This window comes from Rattus norvegicus, chromosome 17 (genome assembly GCF_036323735.1).
Source record: "Rattus norvegicus strain BN/NHsdMcwi chromosome 17, GRCr8, whole genome shotgun sequence".
In the NCBI taxonomy this organism is placed as follows: domain Eukaryota; kingdom Metazoa; phylum Chordata; class Mammalia; order Rodentia; family Muridae; genus Rattus; species Rattus norvegicus.
This window is the reverse complement of record NC_086035.1, coordinates 3,843,434-3,865,242: the sequence shown is the minus strand read 5'-3', so window position 1 is coordinate 3,865,242 and position 21,809 is coordinate 3,843,434. Positions and strand designations below refer to the sequence as shown.

Below are 21,809 nucleotides of genomic sequence, written 5' to 3'. Positions count from 1 at the left end.
AGGCAGTGGCAAGTGGATTACTTGAGTTCGAGGCCAGACTTGTCTGTAGAGTGAATGCCAGGACTACATAGAGAAACCCTATCTCAAAAAACCAACATCCTTAAAGAAACTTCTGCATCATTCTCTCTCTCTCTCTCTCTCTCTCTCTCTCTCTCTCTCTCTCTCTCTCACACACACACACACACACACACACACACAATTATATCCTCATGTTCAGTTGAGTAGTGAACTAAAAAGGAAGTTCTACTACCGTTGTGAAATTAAGCTTTATTTTGAATATGTAAATTTGTACAGCATTTTAAACTGAAAATTCATTTTTTTTTTATATGAGAGTCTCTCCTACAAAGCTGTTAATGGCACTAATGTTTATGAGTTTAATTCTCATCAGGTGTGGATCCTCAGTGACTCAGCTGTCACTACCCCTGTCCCCTTTGCCCCACAGCAGAGGCTGGTCTGTGGAAGGAGAAAACTGCTCAGTACATTCCAGTCCACTCCTTCCTTGTCACTGTGCAGTAGCTCATACAATGGGGTATGTGGAATATGTAGCAATCCCGCAGTGGTTGCTCCAGTCTTTGGCAAGCTTCATGTAGCCCTTCATGCCCCATTCCTCACCCCAGCTGAAAGAAGAGCATGTTCTCCATTAAATAGAAAGAATGCAGTGCAGCAGCTTCGCCACAATAAATTCACTTAAGCCCCAAGCCGGAAAACACACTTAAAAGAAAGATTCAGAAAAGATAGTGGTTTGTCTCCTGGACACTAATAGTTGAATCATACAGGACTCTGAAAAACACCACAGAGATAGGACAGGATGTCTTTTATCTACATGTAGTACAGAACTAGAATGTGTCAGGATTGACAAATAACTATATTAACTCTTGCTCCAAACCACGACAGCATCATTATGCTATTATCACACACCAGAACTTCTGCATTCAACCTCTACGGGATGTAGATTGTCGGTGTATATATCTGAACACTGTGTACAGTAATTTACTTTTGAATTTTAAATATAAATATACTCTGAAATTTATACCTGTTCTTGACGAGCCAAAAACTGTTGCCATCTGATTCTTCTCCTTCAAAGCCATAGCCGACCACTAGAACAGCATGATTTAGGTGAACCCTTTTACACTGTGGCTCATAATAGATGCCTAAAACATAAAACCAAAACTGAGGTGAGAGGCTCTGGTGACCTCCCCGTGACCATGTCACCAACAGGGAGAGAGGCATTTCTTCAGTTCACTGGAGTGACATACACAAAGGTAAGACTAAACAAGAGTTTTCATTGTTCTCAGGGCTAAGAGTATAAGCTCTCAGATAAATACATCAGACATAAAATTTAGCATAAATCATCTGGTAAAACAGTTGCTTGGTTACACACAAGAAATCTTATTGACTTACTTGTAGGCTAGCCCAAGCAAACCCCACAGAAAACAAAAAATAATGCAATGAAGAAGTCTTTTACAAGAATTATGTACATAAATGAAATATCTGATTAAAATATTAAAGATCAAACAACTGGAGAAAATACAAGTAAATTGTACCACATGGGACATAAGGCTAATTAAAAAATACATTAAGGACTTGGACTCATGGAATTATATTTAAGTGATGTAAAGTAGAAAATAATTGTATAGCATTCGTCATATAGAATATAAAACCCACAAAGAGGAACATTTGCATCAAATACTATATAACAAAGAAATTACAAAATAAATTTGTCATGGCAGTGGTACAATGTTTATGCATAGATTACTAGAAGGAAGACGCTTACCACTACCGTAGAACTGGAAGGAACCATGGCTGGCATCAACTGCAACAGAGATGGGCCCCACTTTAGCCACTGCCTTCATAAGGGCTTCCTCGCTTCCTGGGATTTGCACAAAATCTCTGACATTAGCCGCAGAATTCTCAGCGTGGTACCTGCACTCTCTACCCTTTTAAAGTTAAGGGGAAAGATGTTCATTCATTGCTGTCTACCTCCTGGAGAACAAGAGGCAGGATCACACAACCCAACACGCTGCACATGAGGATCCTCAACTCTGTTCTTCTAAAACATTCCAAGAAGAGACGTTCTACTGGGAGATTTGGAGCTGAAGATTAGTTTACTTGTGTTCAGTGATCCTCATAGGTCTTCCGTCCATGAAAATATTCACAGTGGTTAGATGTGTCCTGGGTGGAGTGGTTTTCCTATTCTCTGGGTTCATAGCAGCAAGAAGGGGTCCCTCAAACAACCATACAAAGGCTGGTACTGTCAGTGACAGCAATGATGGTCGATAGACAGGTTCTACTACCTTAATGGGAATTTCCTTTATTTTTGCTGAAATGCTTTGATATTGACTGTGGGCTTGTAGCACACTGACTTTATTATGTTGAGCTGTGTCCCCTGTATCCATACAGTCTCATGAAGCAACGTTGGATCTTGTTAAATGTATTTAATGAGATGATCCTGTAGTTTTTCTCTTTCAGTGTATGTGGTGAATTATAATTATTAATTTAAATATATCTACAAACCCTGCATGAAGATGGGATGAAGCTGACTTGATTGTGGTATATGATCATCTGGACGTATTCTCGAATTTAGTTAGCCAGGATCGTGCTAAAGATATTTGCTACCAAGTTGATTAGAGAGATTAGCCTATAAACCTCTTTTCTGGTTTAACCTTCATTAGGTTTTGGTATTGGGGTACCACTGGCTTCATTTAATAATCTGGAAATGTTCCTTCCTTTATAGTTTATGGAGAAATTTGAGGCAAATTAGTGTTAGCTTTCTGTGGAAGGAATGGTAAAATTCTATGCTGAATTCATCTGGTCCTGGGCTTCTTTATAGCTAAGAGGTTTTAGTTACAGAATCTATGTCAGTTATATGTTCATATAGATTATTTACTTCATCTTGATTTAATTTTTATAGGTCACATATATCTAGATACCTACCCACTTTTTATATATTTTCCAGTATAGGGGAATATAAAATTTTAATGAATAACCCCTGACCTGTTGAATTTCCCCTATGTCTGTTGTAATTTCCCCACTTTCATTCCTAATTTTAATAATTTTGGTCTTTCATTTTCTCTTTGTTAATTTGGTTAAAGAATTTTCTTACTGACTTTAAGGGATTCATATGGTTCATGGTTAAGAAATAGGTGCCAATTTATCACCCTGCACAAAACTCAAGTCCAAGTGGATCAAAGACCTCAATATAAAACTAAATACACTAAATCTAATAGAAGAGAAACTCATTGGTACAGGAGACAACATCCTGAATAGAACACCCATGGCTCAGGCACTAATATCAACTTAATAAGTGGGACCTCATGAAACTGAAAAATCTCCTTTAACAGGACAAACAACAGCCACATCCATACTGGCAAGCAGGTGGGGCGAGGGGAACACCCCTCCATTGTTGGTGGGAGTGAAAACTTCTATAACCATTCCGAAGAGGAATTTGACAGTTTCTCAGAAAACTGATAGTAGTTCTACCTCCAGACCCATCTATACCACTCCTGGGCAGATGCCCGAAAGATGTTCTACCATCCCAAAAGGACACTTGCTCAGCTATGCTCATAGCAGCTTTATTCACAACTGTTAGTAACTGGAAACAATGTAGGTGGCCCTCAACTGAAGAATGGATAAAGAAAACGTTCATTCACACAATGGAATGCTACTCAGCCATTAAAAACAAGAACATCATGAATTTTACAGGCAAATGGATGGAACTAGAAAGTATCCTGAGTGAGGTCACTCAGACCCCGAAGAACATGTATGCATATTCTCACTAATAAGTGGATAGTAGCCACAAAGTACAGGATAACAGGATAACCACACTACATTTCACAGACCCAAAGAACTCAATGACAAGGAGGGCCAAAGGCTGGCTGAATCTTTCTCAGAGAGGGAAATAAAAAGGATATCAGAGATGGATGGAGAGAGGGATTTGGGTGGGAGAGGGAATGAGGATGGGAGTGGGAAGGGGGATCAGATGTAGGAATAACAGGAGAGAACTCAAATTGGGGGGAGGAGCATCTCTAGGACATGCCAGAGACCTGGGATGGGGGGAGGTCCCAGAATGGTTATGGCGGTCGCTCTAGCTGAAACTCCTAGTAGAGTGAAGGATATGGAGCCTCAAGTGTCCACTTTCTCTTGTCAGGCAGGGATCCCAGTGGAGGGATAAGGACCGCAACTCACCCACAAAACCTCTGATCTATAACATGTTCTGCTTACAAGATGTGCAGGGACAAAGATAGAACAGAGATAGAGGGAATGGACTACCAATGACTGGCCCAAGCTGAGATTCGCCCTATGGACAAGAACCACTCCCTGACACTGTTAGTGATATTCTACTACGCTTGCAGACAGGATCTTAGCATAACTCTCCTCTGAGACACTCTGTCCAACAGCTGAGTGAAACAGATGCAGAGACCCAGAACCAGATATGAGATGGAGCTTAAGGAGTATTGAGTAAGTGTGGGAGGAAAGGTTTGAGGGTCCCAAAAGGGATAGGTCCATAGGAAAACCAGCAGAATCAACTAACATGGATTTTGTGTCCCCAAAGACTGAATCACCAACAAAGGGTGAGCATGGACTGTACCTACGCCACCCTGAACATATGTAGCAGACATGCAACTTCCCCAACAACTGGAGCAGAGCTCTCCCTGAATTTACTGCCTGCCTTTGGATTCTGTTCCCCTAACTGGGCCGCCTGGTCTAGCCTCAGTGAGAGAGGATGTACCTAGTCCTGCAGAGACTGATGTGCTGGGTGTGGGGTGTGGGGTTTGGGGTGATGGGGATTGGGAGGATGATGTGTGGAGGCACGCCATTCTCAGAGGAGAATGGGAGGGACAATGGGAGGAGGAGAGGAAGGGGGGATGGGAAGAGATGGGAGCTGATATTGGGATGTAAAGTGAATAAATAAATTAATTAATTAAAAAGATACTATGTAATCATTAAACTGTGTTTACAGGGAATAAAAGGTTTTGTTAATAGATCATCGGGGGTTGGAGGGGGGGGGACAAGGAAATGTGGGTAGAAAAACATAAGAGAGCAACAATGGAAAAAAGCTCATACCTCTTAAGAAATAGCATTCCTAGACCTTTGAAGTGGAAATGGCTGTTATACAGACCATTTCCCTTTGTTTTTAGTGTGCCAAGGTTCAGGGAGCTCCTAGACACAGGATGTGTTTCTTTCTCAGACAATGCTGTTGGTAACAAACTCAAGCAGAGAGGGTTGTGTTAGTTCACAGCCTGCCTGGTCTGTGGAATAAGCTCATGGCCTACCTTGGCTGCATAGTAAGATGTGATCTCAGAACCGAACCAAACAAAAAGCATTTTAGAAACTGGTGAAGAAAAGAGTAAACATGGAGAGACCCATGGCTCCAGCTGCATTTATAGCAGAGGATGGCCTTGTTGGGCACCAATGGGAGGAGAAGCCCTTGGTCCTGGCAAGGCTGGACACTCCCCCAACCCCCAGTGTAGGGGAATTTCAGGGTGGGTGGTTGGGGAAGGGAACACCCTCATAGAAGAAGATGGAGGGGGATGGGATAGGGGGTTTATGGTTCGGGAAAAGAGCATAACATTTGAAATGTAAATAAAAAATATTCAATAAAAATATTTTTTTAAAAAAGAAGAAACTGGTGAAGTATCTTGTTAAATGCATGGGATTATCAATTACTATCTTGAAGGACAATGGAGGACATTTTTAATAAACTTTACATGAAGAAAAAGTAGAGATGCTAGGGGAGAGTCAAAACTAATGTGGGAAAATGTCTAATTGTGTTTCCAGTGTGTTCCAGAAAACTCACTCTTATGCCCTGTGCTTTGGAAATAATAATGGCCTCCGAGTTTCCTTATCCTAGTTAAAAAAAAGTAATGTTTTCCTCCTATGCTTGTAATCTTCATTTTTTTTACATAATATCACATCTATATCTTTAAGGTTTTAAACCTCTGTTTAATTGGAGTTTATCTTAAATAAAACAGGTCTTTTTTTTTAAGAACAATTTTACATGGAAATTAGATGAATAAATGTGGTCTAGCATCTCTACAGAGAACAGTAATGGGCACACATAGGACCTCAGGAAACTAATAAACCCTTGAATATAGCAACAGAACCACCATCCAAACAAAGAGATATCTTGCAGAATGGTGGTTTTTTTGTTTGTTATTTGTTTGTTTGTTTGTTTTACCAGCTCTATGTCTGACAAATGATTACTATCCAGAACACGCAAAGATTAAAAAACAAAACCAATACAAAAACAAACCAACATCAAGAAAACAAATACCCAATTAAATTTTTTTGGGGGGGGGCAGTTTAGAATTAATCTGAGTTCTCAAAAGAAGGAATTAGATACCCAAGAAATACTTTTTAAGCTGTTCAACATCCTTAACCATCAAGTAAATACAACTTAAAAATTGCTTTGAAGGGGCTGGGGATTTAGCTCAGTGGTAGAGCGCTTGCCTAGGAAGCGCAAGGCCCTGGGTTCAGTCCCCATCTCTGAAAAAAAAGAACAACAACAAAAAAAAATTGCTTTGAAATTTCATCTTACTCTGACCAGAATAGCTAAGATAATAAACAGATGACTAAAATCAGCTGGTATAAGTGTGGATAAAGGGGGATACTTACCGCTGTTGGTGGAAGTTTGGAAATCAGAGTACAATTTCCTCAAAAAGTCAGGGATAGATCAGCTATGATTCAGCTAACAACACTTGTGGGAATATAACCATGGGATCTAGGTCCTAGCACCAGGGTATTTGCTCATCCACGCTCATTGCTACTTTATCCTTAAGGGCCAGAAAACAGAAGCAGCCTAGATGCTTATCAACTAGTAAATGAAGACTTTGTACATATACACAATGGACTATATACAATTATTAAAAATGAAACTATGAAGTTCATAGGTTAGTGGGTGCAACTGGAAATAATTCTGAGTGAGGTAACTCATACCTAGAGAGACAACAATACCAGGTTCCCCCTCATATGTGGTTGCTATCTTAGGCTTAGGTATCATTTCATAAGGAGGCAGTGGTAGTAGTGTACAAAAGATTGTAAAAGAGATAGTGAGCATGGGTAATAAAAATTATGTGTTGAGACATGAGAGGGGTATTGCACATATGAAATCAGAGTTATGATTTTAAACACATGATCTTCACAAGATCCAATCTGCCAAAATATCAACATGGACAGTGGGGAGGATCATGAAGTCCCACCCCTGGTTGTAATGCTATTGGCAGTTGGTAGTTCCTTCAGGAGAAGAGTAAGTTTTCTTTATTGATATGGCCCCAGAGAACTTACTTATGCTTTGGTCAATGGTCGTATACTCATGTATACACATGCAGTATTATGTGAGCTTAGCGGGTTTAATTATAATAAAAAAGGAAAGCAGGAAGATGGGAAGAAAAGGTGTTTTGGGGAGACAGAGGAGGAAACGGAGACAAAGGAATGGTGTAAATTTGGCCACAACATATTATATGTGTGCATGAAGTCCTCTAAGAGTTAAATCAATCAGAAGGTGAGTTTGCAGAGAGCAGGTAGATTGTCTCTGCAGTTGTGCTTTCTAAAGCTTGAGCTGGAATGGCAACAGCACAGGAGCTCTACTTACTTGTCCTCTGTAAGGATAGGATTCCTCAGTTGCAAGGCCGCCATTGTCTTTCACGTATTGGAAGGCATACTGCATGAAGCCACCGCTGCAACCATGGGTAACATTAGATCCCATGCAGTCCAGTAGGTTCTGCTCACTCAGAGGGATCAGTCTTTCTGTTTTCCTGAACATTTGTCCTTCTAGGGACCCAGTTGCACTAAAAGCCCAACTAGAGGCACAATGACCCTAAGGGATGAAGAAAAAGCTGTGAGTCATTACAAGGCTAATAACAGGTATTTGTGGACAATTCACACTTCCGAATATGTTTTATAAAACTGAACTGCATGCTGCTCCATACTCAGAGAAAGCAAAGATAACATTTCTTTCATGGCTCTCTGTGAGTGGTGTAAGTTGGGACTGACACATTACTATACCTGATTCTTCACAGGAGTCACATAGCCAAGTTGTCTCCAATCCACACGTTTTGGGACATAAAGAAACTGATGATCCTGGAATATGTGCGTCTTCTTGATCTTCTGCCTTTGAAAGCCTGTCATCATTTTCACAAATTCTATATTGGTCTTCAAGAAAAGTCAACATATCATTGAAGATATTTATAAAGAACTGAAGAGAGTTACTATGCTGTGTAATTTATGTCACGTTGCACTCACCAAGTCACCAAAGGCATTCATTGCCATGGTGAAGTCATGCCTCCCCTCAAGGTATTCCCAATTATGCAGTTCAATCATTTTAAAATTCTTTTCCCACACAGCTCTCTTCAGTCTTTCTTCATTCTGGAAAAAATACAAGTTGTGATCTTCCCTTCTATTTCAAGACCAACCCGAGTTCACTCACGGACCCACTGGGGAAGAGGAACCATGGCAAAGGATGGCTGCACTCTTCTGAAAGCCATTATCCACATCTGGTAACAATAGAAATTTTTGTCACATAATATACACAGTATGTGTCTTCAGATTAAGCCTTGAACTAGATTCTGGAATTCATGGTATGACCATAATACAAACATACATAATTACACAGTACTATTGTCTGAAGTGGAAACTTCTAGCATCTTCGGAAACTCAATTATGTCAAATGATATTTTGATGGGGCACACAGGTGAAAGGATGTCTTGCTAAAGCATACAAAGGAAAGAATGTTTTCCTGAAGCAGACACAGGTGAAAGGATGTTTTGATGTAGCAGACACATGAAAGGAAACTTGATGAAGGAAGATAAATATGACCCCACAGACAGTGGGAGAGGAGCACTGAGCATTGGTTTGGTTTGCTCTGCCTTGCTATTCTTCTCTACCAAAATTGAGCATTGGTTTGGTTTGCCTTACACAGTGCTGAGCTCAACTTGTGATAATGCTGCCGTTGAGAAATACTCACCCAAGAACTGCTCTTGAAGTCCCTGAGGCAGCTTGCTGCCCCCACAGCCTTACCTCAGCCTGGCTGGATAGTCTTGTGGTTACAGCTGCTGGTTTTTGCCTGGTGTCTGCCTACCTAGAGAGCTGGCCTGTAGCTGCTGAGTCATATTTGGTGTTTGCTACGGGACTGAACTGCTGCCAAAGAACTATTGCTGATTGTTTTCAACTGAGAACCCCTTTTCCCAGATGACTCCAGGTTTGTGTCAAGTTGACAGCTGGAGCTAAGTAGAATATTAGCATAATGTTTCCAAGTTCATCTATGCTGTACTGGGGACCAGTGCTTCACCATCTATTACTAAGTAATACTACACTGTGTGGCTGTATCTCGCTTTATCAGTTGAAGGGTCTTGGATCATTTTACCTTGTTGGTTTTTATGAACAATGTTTCCTCTTAATCCATTTCCTTAAGATTTTTCCTCTCATAGTTTTTTTTTTTTAGTCGTCTTTCTTTTAGTCTCCTCTCCTCTTTCTCTCACATATATACATTTAAATATAGGTTTTATGCATGAGAGAAAACACTGTGTTGGGCTGAGTTTGGCTTATTTTTCTTTACATAATGATTTCTAGTCCCATCCACTTTCCTTCAAATATTATGCTTTCATTTTTCCTTACAGCTGAATAAAATGTAATTGTGTAAAAAAAAAAAAAACTATTGCTGAACAGGACCATTTTCCCCATGTCCTAGTAACTTTTCTCTTCTACTACTTCTGGTGGGTAATGGGCTATAGGAGAGGTGGAACTATTATTAAAAGTAGGTTGCAAAAAATTTATGCCTACAATTGTCTATGGGAATTTTCATGTTACTAACCATGTTGTATGTTTTCCCATGTTTTGTCCTCCATTCATTCCACTCAACATCCAAACTGGGATCTGGTGTTGGAGCAGTTGAGTCAACTTCCAAGCAGAGAATCGCTAGGAAGAGAACAGCAATCATGTCTCATACACCTATGGAAGAAGACATACATACTGATTACATTAATGATTCAGAAAAACTTTCTTATCTGTACCTAGAAATTAATACCCTAATGGTTCAATAAAATGATTTAAACTGCTCTAGAGAATGTAGTGTGGAAAAAGTTAAAGATCTGCTTGTCTTAAAGCAGATGCACAGAGGAATTCTGTTTATCCACTAAAGTGAATAGTAACTGGCTTAGCTCATCACAGGCTGTGGATGCATCCTGCAGTTCAGAAATTTAAAACAAAGGCATAGGATTGGTGCCATTGGTACTGAGGTCACATGAACAAAATATCACTGTACAAAATATAATCCCAAGTAGAGAGAAACACAATGCCAAGAGTTGGGGGTCACGAGATATCATTGTCTTGGCCTAGAGGTATATCAGCTCATTTCCCTTCAGAAATCTTGCTGGAACATTATCAGTAGATAATCAGAGAAAGACAACATGCATTAGTTCCTATTTTCTTTACTTTGGAATGTGTCTGAAAAATCCAGTTCTCTGCCTCAGTGAGTTGTCGTGTTTGAGATCCTGGATGCCAGAGCCGCCACTGCAGTGGAGGTCACAAGAGCCAGTCGATCTCACAGTTCTAGGCACAGTTTTGAAACCACATATATACGAGCAACATGAAATGGGCTGAGCAGGTTATACTTACATACTTATGCAATGTATGTAAGCATAATAATAAACAGGAAGGGTCTATGAATTCGAGAGAAAGTAAGGGGAACATTTGGAGGGAAAGGACATAGGAGAAGAAAAGGGAGGAAAAGAAATTGTATAATTATATTAATTTTTAAAAATGGGGGAATAAGGAATCTCTTTAGAGAGAGAGAAAAGTAACAGTAAGTGGGTGAAAGAGTTGTGGTGATAAGGACATAAAAACGAGGTTGTATTTCCTTGAAAGAGCAGAGTGAAAAGGAAAAAAAGATCATGTTTTAGAAAAGAATGGATTTTGTACAATAAAAGAATTTTTGCTTAGAACTATCTGCTATGAGAGGAATACCAAGAAAGCTTAAAGGCAGGTTGGAAAAGGTCTGAGTAAATGTGGCAGGTGTCACTGAGTCCAAGTGGCAGATGAGACTCAGGGATGACAGAGAATTGATGATTAAAGGTTATTAAATTTCCTAAGGTCAAAGTTCCATGCACCGATACAAAGCTTTTAATTAAATAAATGGAATTCTCTTAAAATATCACTTTGTTAACATTTACAAAAATTTGACTTAGAAATAAAACTGTATATGTAATCAACATAATTACTTGTGATTTTGCCAATTTTGTTAGGCTTTAACTATCTGAGTAAACACTCTTAGCAAAATCAGGATTTATTTAAAATCATTGAGTTTTTTCTCATTACATATATTACATTAATATATTATATATATCACATTAATCTGTGAATGCCTACATTTCTAAACATCCAAGAGCAAAGTATAACCAGGGATATAAGATATTTCTGCTAGCTTTGGCCAATTCGAACACCAAAAAAATTAATACTCCTTATCTACGATTAAATATTCTTTTCTAGAAGACACTCAAAATGAGAAATAGGAACCATCTACTGAAACAATAAGTCAGTTGAGGGTTCACATTCTCTTTTCAAAAGGGACTCTATGCTTAAGTTCAGATAAGTACCTGTGTTCACCAGGCAGAAATCATCCTTAAGCACCATCTACCTCTTTAAACAGAAATCAGCTTTGCCTCTCCCGTTGGTCAACAACTTGCCTGTGCATCATCATACTCTTCATTGATCTTACTATCTTAATTTTTTTTGTTTCCTTGGTCTTTGTTCATTGTGTGAGTGCTGTGAACTTTCGTAACCAGAATAGATTGATGTCACTTGTGGTTCAGAATTTTAAAGTTTGAAGTAAGTACTTAGGTTGTATTTAGCTTAATATTTGAACCAGAAGTACTGAGGTCACCTAAATAATTGTCTACTGAAACAATTAGTCAGTTGAGGATTCACATTCTCTTTTCAAAAGGGACTCTGTGCTTAAGTTCAGTTAAGTACCTGTGCCCACCAGGCAAAAACCTTCCTTACAATTGTTTCTAGCATGACATTTGACCCAAAGTACACAGAAAGGGGAGTCCAGGAGTTTGGGCACACATAATACATCCTTCCAGACTAACGTAGATCGGGAGATACACTGTGTCTTTGAGCTTCCCTGGAATTAAAACTTCCTGGTATAGCCTCCATGAGGAAGGGCAACCAACATTCACTAGTTCTTCTGTCCTATGCTTGGGACAGCACTGGAAACTTTACACTCGCTTTTTAAATATGGAAAAAGTTCACCTGGCCAAGAATCCAGAAGCCAGAAACACCAGTGTAAGTGAGGCACAGGCACAAGACACTCACTCTCAAGAGCACACTCAGAACACTCCAGGAAGGGCCGGGCCAGGGGTGTGGCAAGGGCAACTGACACAAGGAGTAAAAGACACAGTTCTTGTGAACAGGGGATGCCCTGAATTTTCCTTTGATCAGGTCCAGATTTTCTCACTGGGAACTAGTACAGAGTTGAGACCTTGGGGGACCTGTTTATCCTTTAACCGTTTCTTTTCCTAACCTCTCCTGTTCCCCTACACTGGGGCTACAAAGGTTGAAGAGATGTGAAAGAACTGCCTGTTTTCTCAAGAGAATCTGTCCAGGTCTGTCCTCAACTGTAAGTTCCCCATCTACCTTCACTGGCCTAGTGGGCTCACCTGGGATGTCTGCTGCTCCTCAGATGATCTCCTCAGACTTGAGTTTCAGAGAATCTTGGGTTCTACAGATCTGTTTCAGCTGTATCTCCCTTAGACCTTAACATCTGAGTCTTTGCCTGGGGAACCCCACCCCTGAGTCCCGTCCTATTGGGACTGGATGTGTCAGAGAGTAAACTGGCCCTGTAGACCTTGACATTCCAGGAATGTAGTCACAACTGATCCCATCTTGTCATAGAGTGGGGCAATTTGTAGGCTGTTACTGACGGGCAATGTGACTATTCATCCTTGAGACCTTGAGTCCTGACATTGTGTTTGGAGGGTTTATCAAGAAAAAAAAATGTTTCCAGATAATTCTGTGTTTAATTTTAGCCCAGCGCCACTTTTACTTTAGAGAAAGTAGTTTTGATTAAAATATCCTGGAGTGGCTGAGTCATTACACTCTAGTGCAAAGCTCAGCTTGGATCCTGTGTGTGCACAGATGCTTCAGATCATCGACTTCAGCATCGGGTAGGGCACAGATGTCATAAGAGTCGTAACAGAAGACCATCTCCAATCAGGAATGACAAGGAGAAGGTCATCCCAGATGGAAAAGGAACAGATAGGGTACCAGACCCCCTGATGCTGCTTGGCACTCGGAATGTCCCTTTCCTGTCCCCTCACTCAGGAATAATTTCTCCTCCCTCTCTTTATCAATTAAGTCATGAAATATGAATCATTTGCAAACAGTCATGGGTAAATGGAGAAAAGTGAAAGACGTTTGAAAAATGGTTTCCATTTCTTTCTCTGCATTTTATTTTTTTCTTTTTTCCTTTTCCCAATATTCACTCTGGGACTGGAGAGGTGGCTCAGCAGCTAATAGCAATGACTGGTCTTCCAGAGGTTCTGAGTTCAATTCCCAGCAACCTCATGGTGGATCACAACCATCTGTAATGAGATCTGATGCCCTCTTCTGGTGTGTCTGAAGACAGAGACAGTGTGTACTTACATCAAACAAATACATCTAAAAAAATTTCATTTTGAAATTTAATTCTAGAAAACTTATCTTCATGAGCCTTAATATCAGAATTTAAGACAAAGAGAACTGAATATGTTTTAGACAGAAAAAAATGGTAATAGATAAAAGAATGCATGCAAATTTTAGCTTCTACAAGTCAAATCTAATAGTTTGTCATTTTCCTACTATTATAAATATAATTAGATAACTATATTAATATAATTAATATAATTATAATATAATTAATTATATAACTACATAATCATAAGAGAGATTGTTTAATTAGTTCATCGTGTGATTTCATGAGGTTTTTAAGCACATTTTGACTTGCTTGACAACCGGGGAATCAAGGTGCATTTGCATTTATGTGCTAACCTCTGCTTGAAGTTAAACTAATCCCCATCTAGAAGCAGCAATCTGAACTATCACTCTCTTCATGTGGCATAATATTTTTAAGATAAAAGTTCTCATATAATTCACAGAATTACTCAGTTCAGTGGCAGTAGGGACAGTCACACTGATGTGTAAACACCATCGTATGTCTCAAGGGAATTAATTAATGTCCTCATTTCACAGCAATCCCCCACTTTATTCTCTCAAGCCTGCCATCCACCATGTCATACTTGGTTTGCTTGAACATTCACCTCTTTCTAGGGGTTAAGCGTTTGTCTCCTACCACAGCCATGTTGAAATGTAATTGCTCTTATAACATCATAAAAACATAGAAGCATTAAGTGATCAAGTGGGCTCCAAAGCATGTGCCGCTATTTACCCGATGGGTAAGGTTATTAGTGTTCTATTCCATGGCAACAGCATGTTTTCCTCATCTGTTTATTGCTTTGTAACATTTGCTTTTCTTCCTCTGTGTCTTGAGAAGATAGATTTGGTACCTGTCTCCCCCATACTAACCAATGTACACAAAATCGAAAGATATACCAAGAAACTTATACGTGCCACAAAAAACAGTAAAAGAAGCTTAAGTCAGGGAGTAACCCATTACCTGTCTGTATGTCACTGAAACTACTTTACAAAATTGATAGTGGTCAGAGTATCTCAATTCAGACCTCTAAGTGTAAATTCTGACCTTCCGCTTCCTTGTATCATGCCATTTGAGCCTGACAAACCAGTTCAGCAGGAACTACAGCTATCTTATCGCCTTTCATACTTGATTAAAATCTTCCTTCAACAGCCCCCCCCAAGGGGGGGGACAGGTAAGCTCTGATCACCTGGCTTGTCTGCACCAAGATCCTGAAGGACACAACTAAATCCTTCTCAACAAGACTTATTTCAATTTTTATAAGTATGTTCATTCAGTAGCGACAATTCATTTAAAATTACAGCACAGAGTGTTGTACGATGCCATGGAGTCTGCACATTAGAAATGTGTTGGAGAATATAGAAGAAGGAGGAAAAGGAGAAGTAGGAGGAAGAAGAGGAGGAAGAGGAGGAGTTAGAAGAGGGGGTGGAAGAGAGGGAAGAGGAAAGGAGGAAGAGGAGAAGGAAGTGGAGGAGGAGGTGGAAGAGGAGGTGAAAGAGAAAGAAGAGGAGGTGGAAGAAAAGAGGAGGAGGAGGAAGAAGAGGAAGAGGAGGAGGAAGAGAAGGAAGAGGAGAAGGTAGAAGAGGAGGTGGAAGGCGGGGAAGAGGATAAAAGGAAGAGGAGAAGGAGGGAGAAGAGAAGGAGGGGGGTGAAGAAAGAGGAGGAAGAAGAGAAAGAAGAAGAGGAGGAAGAAAAGGAGGAGGAAGAGGAAGAGGAGGAGGAGGTAACAACTGAAAATACAACTTTCATCTGGGTAGAGGTTTCAGCAGAAAGCCCATGCTGCTTTCTAAACAGTGAATGGCCCCATGTTAACAACACAGGAACTGCGTGCTAACTGGGGTGTCAGTGTTTCTTTTTTATCTTGCAGAAAGTTTGACTGTGGTTCTGATTCCTGTGATGTCCTTCAAGAACCATACATGGGATCCTGTCAGTCATGTGGTCTTTCTAGCCTTCCTCCCTGGGGTACAAAGAGTACAGAGGCGTGGAAACATTTTGGAATCAGAATGACGAGGAGGAGCATGGACTTGCTCTGACTCATGTTCACTTAAAATCTCAAAACAACTGCATAGTTATTTATCTAACATAAGTGCATTCTTTCTTTATGGAAAACTCACAATTTCTCATGTGTCAACCCCATGCCTATTTTCTGTTTTCCGCCAATTTCCCAAATCATTTTTATACTCATGTTTTTGATACTTTCATTTCTTATCCACTCTTCTGCCCACCCTGATCCTCCTGTGTCCTGACTCTCTTTCAAATTCATGACTTCTTATTTAGTGTTTGTCATGTGTCCAAAGTGTGTCTCTCTTTCATGCTTTGGGAGTCAGCCAAGGAAAATGAAAGTAGCCTATATCGTCTTCTTTCATTGTCCTGATGGTTCATTTTTACTTTCTGGCACTCTCCATTATATACTTACATCCAAAGATTCAGAGTTAAATCCACAAAGAGAAGAGAAACAGGTGCCAATATCTCATTCTTCTTGTAATAGTATTTCCCTTCAGGTAACTGCAAATTTCATGATTTGATTTTTTTCTTTTATTTATTGGAGAGATTATATATATATATGAAAAGAGAATTCAAATGTGTATATGTAACACATTTGCACTTATCCATTTTATCAGTTGAAGGGCATTTAGTTGTTTCTGTTTCCTAGGTATTGCGAATAGAGTGGTAGTGAGCATGGCAAAGAGAGTGAGAATGTGGAGTAGGATTTTTGAATCCTTTGGGTATAAGCCAAGGACTGGTATATCTGGTTGATATGGTAGATCTATGTACTTTTACCTTTTTGAGACTTCTCCGCACTGATTTTCATTGTGGCTGTACCAGCTTGCACTCCCACCAAGAATGAGTGGGGCTTCCTCTTCCTCTGCATCCTCACCAGCATTCAGTGTCAGCTCTTCTCCCTACCTTATTATCCATTCAGACTGGGGAAAGATGAAATCTTGGAGTTTTCATTTGCATATCTCTGATTGCTAAAGAAGGACGTTGAATGGCATTTTAAAGGGCATTCTTAGCCAGTTTGAATTTCATATTTTGAGAACTCTGGCCTCAATTTCCAGTGGGGCTGTTTGTCTTCCTGATGCTTTGTTTTTTGAGTTCTTTGTGTATTCTAAACATTAATCCTCTTTCAGGTGTTTGACTGGCAAGGCTTCTCTCTGATGCTGTGGGCTTCCTTTCACTTGACTGATCACTGCCTTTGCTATACAGAATCAGTTTAGTTTTCTGAGGTCTTATTTGTTAATGGTTGGCCTTAATTCCTGAGTGGATGGAGTCACATTTACAAAGTCCTTTCTTACATCTTTTTCAATTCCCCAAAGGCCTGCAAGTTTATCATTGGACAAGAAAATCATAAAAGTACTTTAGGAGTTTGGTTTGTCATCAATAAAGGACCTCCAAAGTCTTTACTGTGGGACAATGAAGAGCCTGGAAATCTCCTTTTTCATATTTTATATTTGTATATGAATATAAAACACATAACTTCTTCTATGTTTTCATAACAATTGATCGATTGGAAACTCCCTGGTGAATGTCCATTAGTTTATTCTTCCAGGTGTGACTTATATTCAAAGGCCTTTGCTTTCTGTTTCTTATATTATTTAGTTTTCTTTACTTGTAGTCTTGTTTAACTCTCTTATTTTCTGTCAAGAAACAAACACACTGTGATTCCCTTGCTTAGTGCTATTTGGTGGTAAATACGAGTGTGTTGTTGACAAAAGGCTCCAGATCACAGATCAGCCATTTGATTCACAGCTGTAGAAGTGTTGCAATGTCATCTCCCCTGAGATAGTCATTCCTACTTCATTAGGGGACATTCTGTTCATTAATGGTAGCCACAATTTCTACTCACAGCACGAATAGTTTTTCTGAAGAAGACCATTGATATAGAGCGATCCTGTAGAGTGGGTGTTCATGTGATGTATACAGCTACCTTCATTCAAGATTCACCCAAGCTGACCAAGACCCCACAGCAGCTGACAAGCAATGGGGAAAGGTATAAGGATGCATTGAGCCCAGACACACAGGAAAAAGGTATGTGGATGCCTTTCTGACTTGTGAATCCCTCATTGAGCTGTATAATACATTTCAGTAGACAGAAAGCATTTCTTCTTTCAGTGCTTTTAATTACCTTACTTTAGAAAAGTCAAGGTTTCCAATTGGTGCCACAAGACAAAGCAGCACAGTTCAATACGTTAGTAGAAGCACAGAGCTTCAAGCACGTTTATAGCTTAGTCCAATCTACAAAATTATTATTATTTTGTCTCATTCTTAGGACTCAGACACATTCATCAAAATATACATATTTGTAAAAATAAAATGGCAAATTCAGTTCTGCTACTTAAGTCTTAACATCTCATGCTGGCTTAACAATTTGTACATAAGAATAGCAGTGATTTTCTGATCATCATAAAACACGGATGAAGATATTATTACCTTAAAATCAAAAGCTGCCAAGTCAAAACGTTAGGAACACCATAGGCAATAAAATTGACTAAAGAGAAACACCAGACACGATTGCTTCATCTCTTTAAGAGACATTCACATTCCTTTTCCTCATTTGGCATCTGTTACAGTATTTCTAAACCCCTTGCCAGAAGTTCTTTGAGTGAAGAAGGAAACAAAACCTATATATCTAAAAAATCTCCAATGAGCTTCAAGTGATAGAAGCTACAGGAATATTGATGTGCACAGTGAAGAGGGATTTCAGGACAGAGCTGCTGAGGATGCTGGACTAAACGTGTACGTTCTCTGAAATACTTTTCTTTTAACGTATCTTTAATCTTTGTTTTTTACAGTCCAGTCATTATCCCCTTCCCTGTCTGCCCTGTGACAGCTCCTCATTCCATTCCTCCTCCCCTGTCTCCAAGAGGATGTCCCTCCCCACCCACCAGGCCTCCTCCTCACTCCACACTTAAATGTTGCTTAAGCATTAATGAGCTATGGTTTTGTATTTCAGAAATCAGAACTTTACGCATGAAAGAAAGGCGGAACTGCAACTTCTTGAAGGATTCTGTTTTTGGTATTTAATCCTGGGACTTAAAACTGAATTAGAGGATCAAGATTTTTCTAGATTATGACAAGAGCTGCCTTGATTCTGATGTATCTTCTCCTGAGAAGCAAACAGTATTCAGAATGATGATAACACACTAAAGGGAAAAACATGTGAGCAAATGAATTTTAAATTTTGTTATGGGAGCAACATGACATGCAAATAAAAGTATCCTGAAGAAGAGATAAGTGAAAGGTAAAAGTTTAATACAAAAAAAAATAATAAAACTAGTCATGTACAACCCACTTACACATTTTGTTTTCCCACTAAACAAATTTTAAAAAGTGCAAATAGAATAATAGGTTTGGCATAAAGTTGTTTCACAACAGATAATCAAAACACTTGTTCATAAAGAAACGTGTTGCAGAGTACAGAGAACCACCTTGGCACAAAAGCCAGGTGTATTAAGAGAATCTCTACAGTGTGCTCTGCTGGACAGCACAGGACAGAGGCTGGAGCCAGCATCCCCCGCATAACCTCGTCATTCTTTAAAGGTCATTTACAATATTCTTCTCCCTCTTCATGAGACCATATGCCAACCTCACAATAATGCAATTGAGTATAAGTCTTAATATATCTTTTTCTGTTAAAAACTACTAATAAAATAAAATTACTATGTTGTATAAAAACCTCTTCATTTAAAAACTCAGAATCTTAAACCTGATACACAGAAAAAGTTACTATTTCCTCTTAAGATGTCTAAATTTTAAAGACCTAATTTGTTTATATTAATTTTACCCAAAATATAGGAGAATTGATATAGTAGGTGAAAGTACTATTTTTTTCTCTGCAAAATACACATCTTCCACCTCAATGGTTAGGTTAACATTTTGTCCAAATTTCTTGACTTTGTCAGAGAACATGCACACAGAGGACTGTGCACAGAATGGACACCTGTAAGGTAATCCATTTTATTTTTGGAAAAACTCTTCATTGTGTTGCTCCAAACATCTTCCCACTTATGGGAAAATTATTTTAATTAATGTAGGTGTTATTAGCAAAATACAAAGGATGTGTTCTCTTCTTTAAATAGATCATGAATAAATCTCTAAATTCAATAAACATTCTTCAGTACCTTGAAATCCTATCAATTTTTTTTTATCTGTGAAGTTCCTCTTCTAGACTAATACATCCTTGGGCTCTTGCAGAGTAGGCTCTAGTAATCCTCCTCTGCTTGACTCCTGCTCTATGCTCTCTTCTATCTGTTCCTGGTTTTCCATTTCACTTTTGGACACCTATTGCTCGCTATGTAGCCTGTCACCTGTGTAGATTCTGTAGCCCATGATACTGGTAAGACCCAGGGGCCAGCAGAAGAGAAAATAGCCCGTATATGGAGAGCTGTAGAATGCAAACACAACTGTAGATTTGACATCAAATACTGTTCTTTTCAATCTTTGTAAAATGCTAACACCATCTTTGGGTGGTACTGTATCATCCAAAGTGCTGCTAGTAAACTGGATCATATTTCTGGTATCCTTCATATGTCTATCTAACAGAAAGTACTGTTAGATACTAGAGTTGTACTGAATACTTCAACTTTAAGTATTTCAGTAAAGTATTCAGTACAACTCTAGTTAGGACTGTTGATTCATCCTTTGGCAAGGTGTATAAATAGTTATTTACATCCATATGGCCAAGCCGAAAATCTCACTGGGAGAGGTCTCTGAACGCTCTAATGACTCCCTGAATAGTTGACTTTAACCTGGTATTCTCAAGTGATGTGTTTTTAGCATCAATAACTGTAATGGCTCTAAGCTTTCTCTTGTCTTCAAGCTTATACAAAAGGAAGCCATTCACAGTAAGGTGGTTCTGAAACCTCTCCCTGCTGATCCACATAGACATATCACCATCTTCATAGCATCATAAACAAAATTAGTGTCTTCTTTGAAAATAAGCACAGCAGGCGTCTCTTTCAATGTCACACACCTAGGGGACTACACCTTCGGAGGCAGAAGAAGAGTATGTACATACAATTAATTCTGAAGCAGTATCCGTGTATTTCTCTTTCAAGGGTGATTCTCCACCAGTATAAACAAAAAATATACAGTGCCTCTTCTGTACATGGTCAAACAGTTGATGACTTGGAAGTGGCCAAATCAGAGCCCCAGACAATCTGTAAGCAAGCTCACTTATATCATATTTAGTTAGTAGTAGTCCCCTGTAATTATATGCCAAGTCCCCTTCCTAATAGCATACTTGTTGGATAACCTTGAACTCTAAACTGTGGAGTAATGCTAGAATGAAGAGTAGCATCCACCTTTCCAATGTTAACTAGAGAACCAACGCTTTTCATTTCAAGCTCAACTTCATTCCAAATCTGTTCCAGTTCTTACAATGGCTGCACCAGGGAGCATGAAAGCAACAATCCAAACGCCATCTGGTCAGTTGTCTCTAAATGACTCATGTAGATTTACAAATCTTTTACAGGGCATCTGGCTAAGTAAAATAGTGGCAGCACAGAGTCAGAGGAATGACTGCCCAGCTCTTCCTCTTGAAAGCCCTTGTCTTGAAGCTTGGTTTAGATCCAGAGATGAGCAATGGGAATATAGAGGCAGAAATGCTGGTTCCAGGCTTCCACCTGCCCAGAAAGGGGTGAGAGGATGATCTCAGGAATATTATTTCTAAAGAGTCACAGTGTTTTTCCTTTGCCCCCAGGTACTGGCCTGTGACCAGCATCCTCTTGAACCAGCTCACAATTTTGGTTTCTCGATTGGGCATTTCATTTTCCATGCTGCAAAAGTCCCTTTAAAGGAGCCGAGATGCAAACACCCTCATTAAGTTCGCGCTTTCCATAATCCCCTTTAATTAATTAAAACACTAACTTCTTAATTGAAAATCAAGTCTTGAAATATACTCTGGTCATAATTGGATTGCGTGGGTCTTTACCTATCAGTTTGTGCTCACGCTAGTTTCTGTTTGTGTGTAGCTGTTGATCTGTGGTTTTGTGTAATGCTTTGCCTGTGTCTACAATGATTAGCTTCACAGAGGCTAGAAAATCTGAGGGATGCAGTAATGATTGTATTGCGTCCTTTAAGGCCCTTGGGGTCAGAGAGTAGAAAGAAGGGCTTCACTGTGTAC

General features: G+C 39.4%; 1 protein-coding gene and 1 pseudogene across 2 annotated transcripts in view; both read right to left on the bottom strand.

The window, feature by feature from the left end:
- Window positions 1-247: 247 nt before the first annotated feature.
- Window positions 248-21,809, bottom strand: part of Testin (testin gene) — a 35,984-nt gene continuing 14,422 nt past the window's right edge. Inside the window, 8 exon segments of one of the 2 annotated variants that reach the window (NM_173132.2) lie at window positions 248-617; window positions 1,034-1,151; window positions 1,775-1,937; window positions 7,592-7,816; window positions 8,005-8,151; window positions 8,242-8,364; window positions 9,809-9,945; window positions 12,654-12,734. In NM_173132.2, the coding sequence (NP_775155.1) occupies window positions 518-617; window positions 1,034-1,151; window positions 1,775-1,937; window positions 7,592-7,816; window positions 8,005-8,151; window positions 8,242-8,364; window positions 9,809-9,934 (1,002 nt within the window). In that variant the 5' untranslated portion in view covers window positions 9,935-9,945; window positions 12,654-12,734 and the 3' untranslated portion in view covers window positions 248-517. 2 annotated transcript variants of the gene reach the window in all.
- Tmx3-ps1 (thioredoxin-related transmembrane protein 3, pseudogene 1) lies at window positions 18,911-21,190 on the bottom strand (annotated as a pseudogene).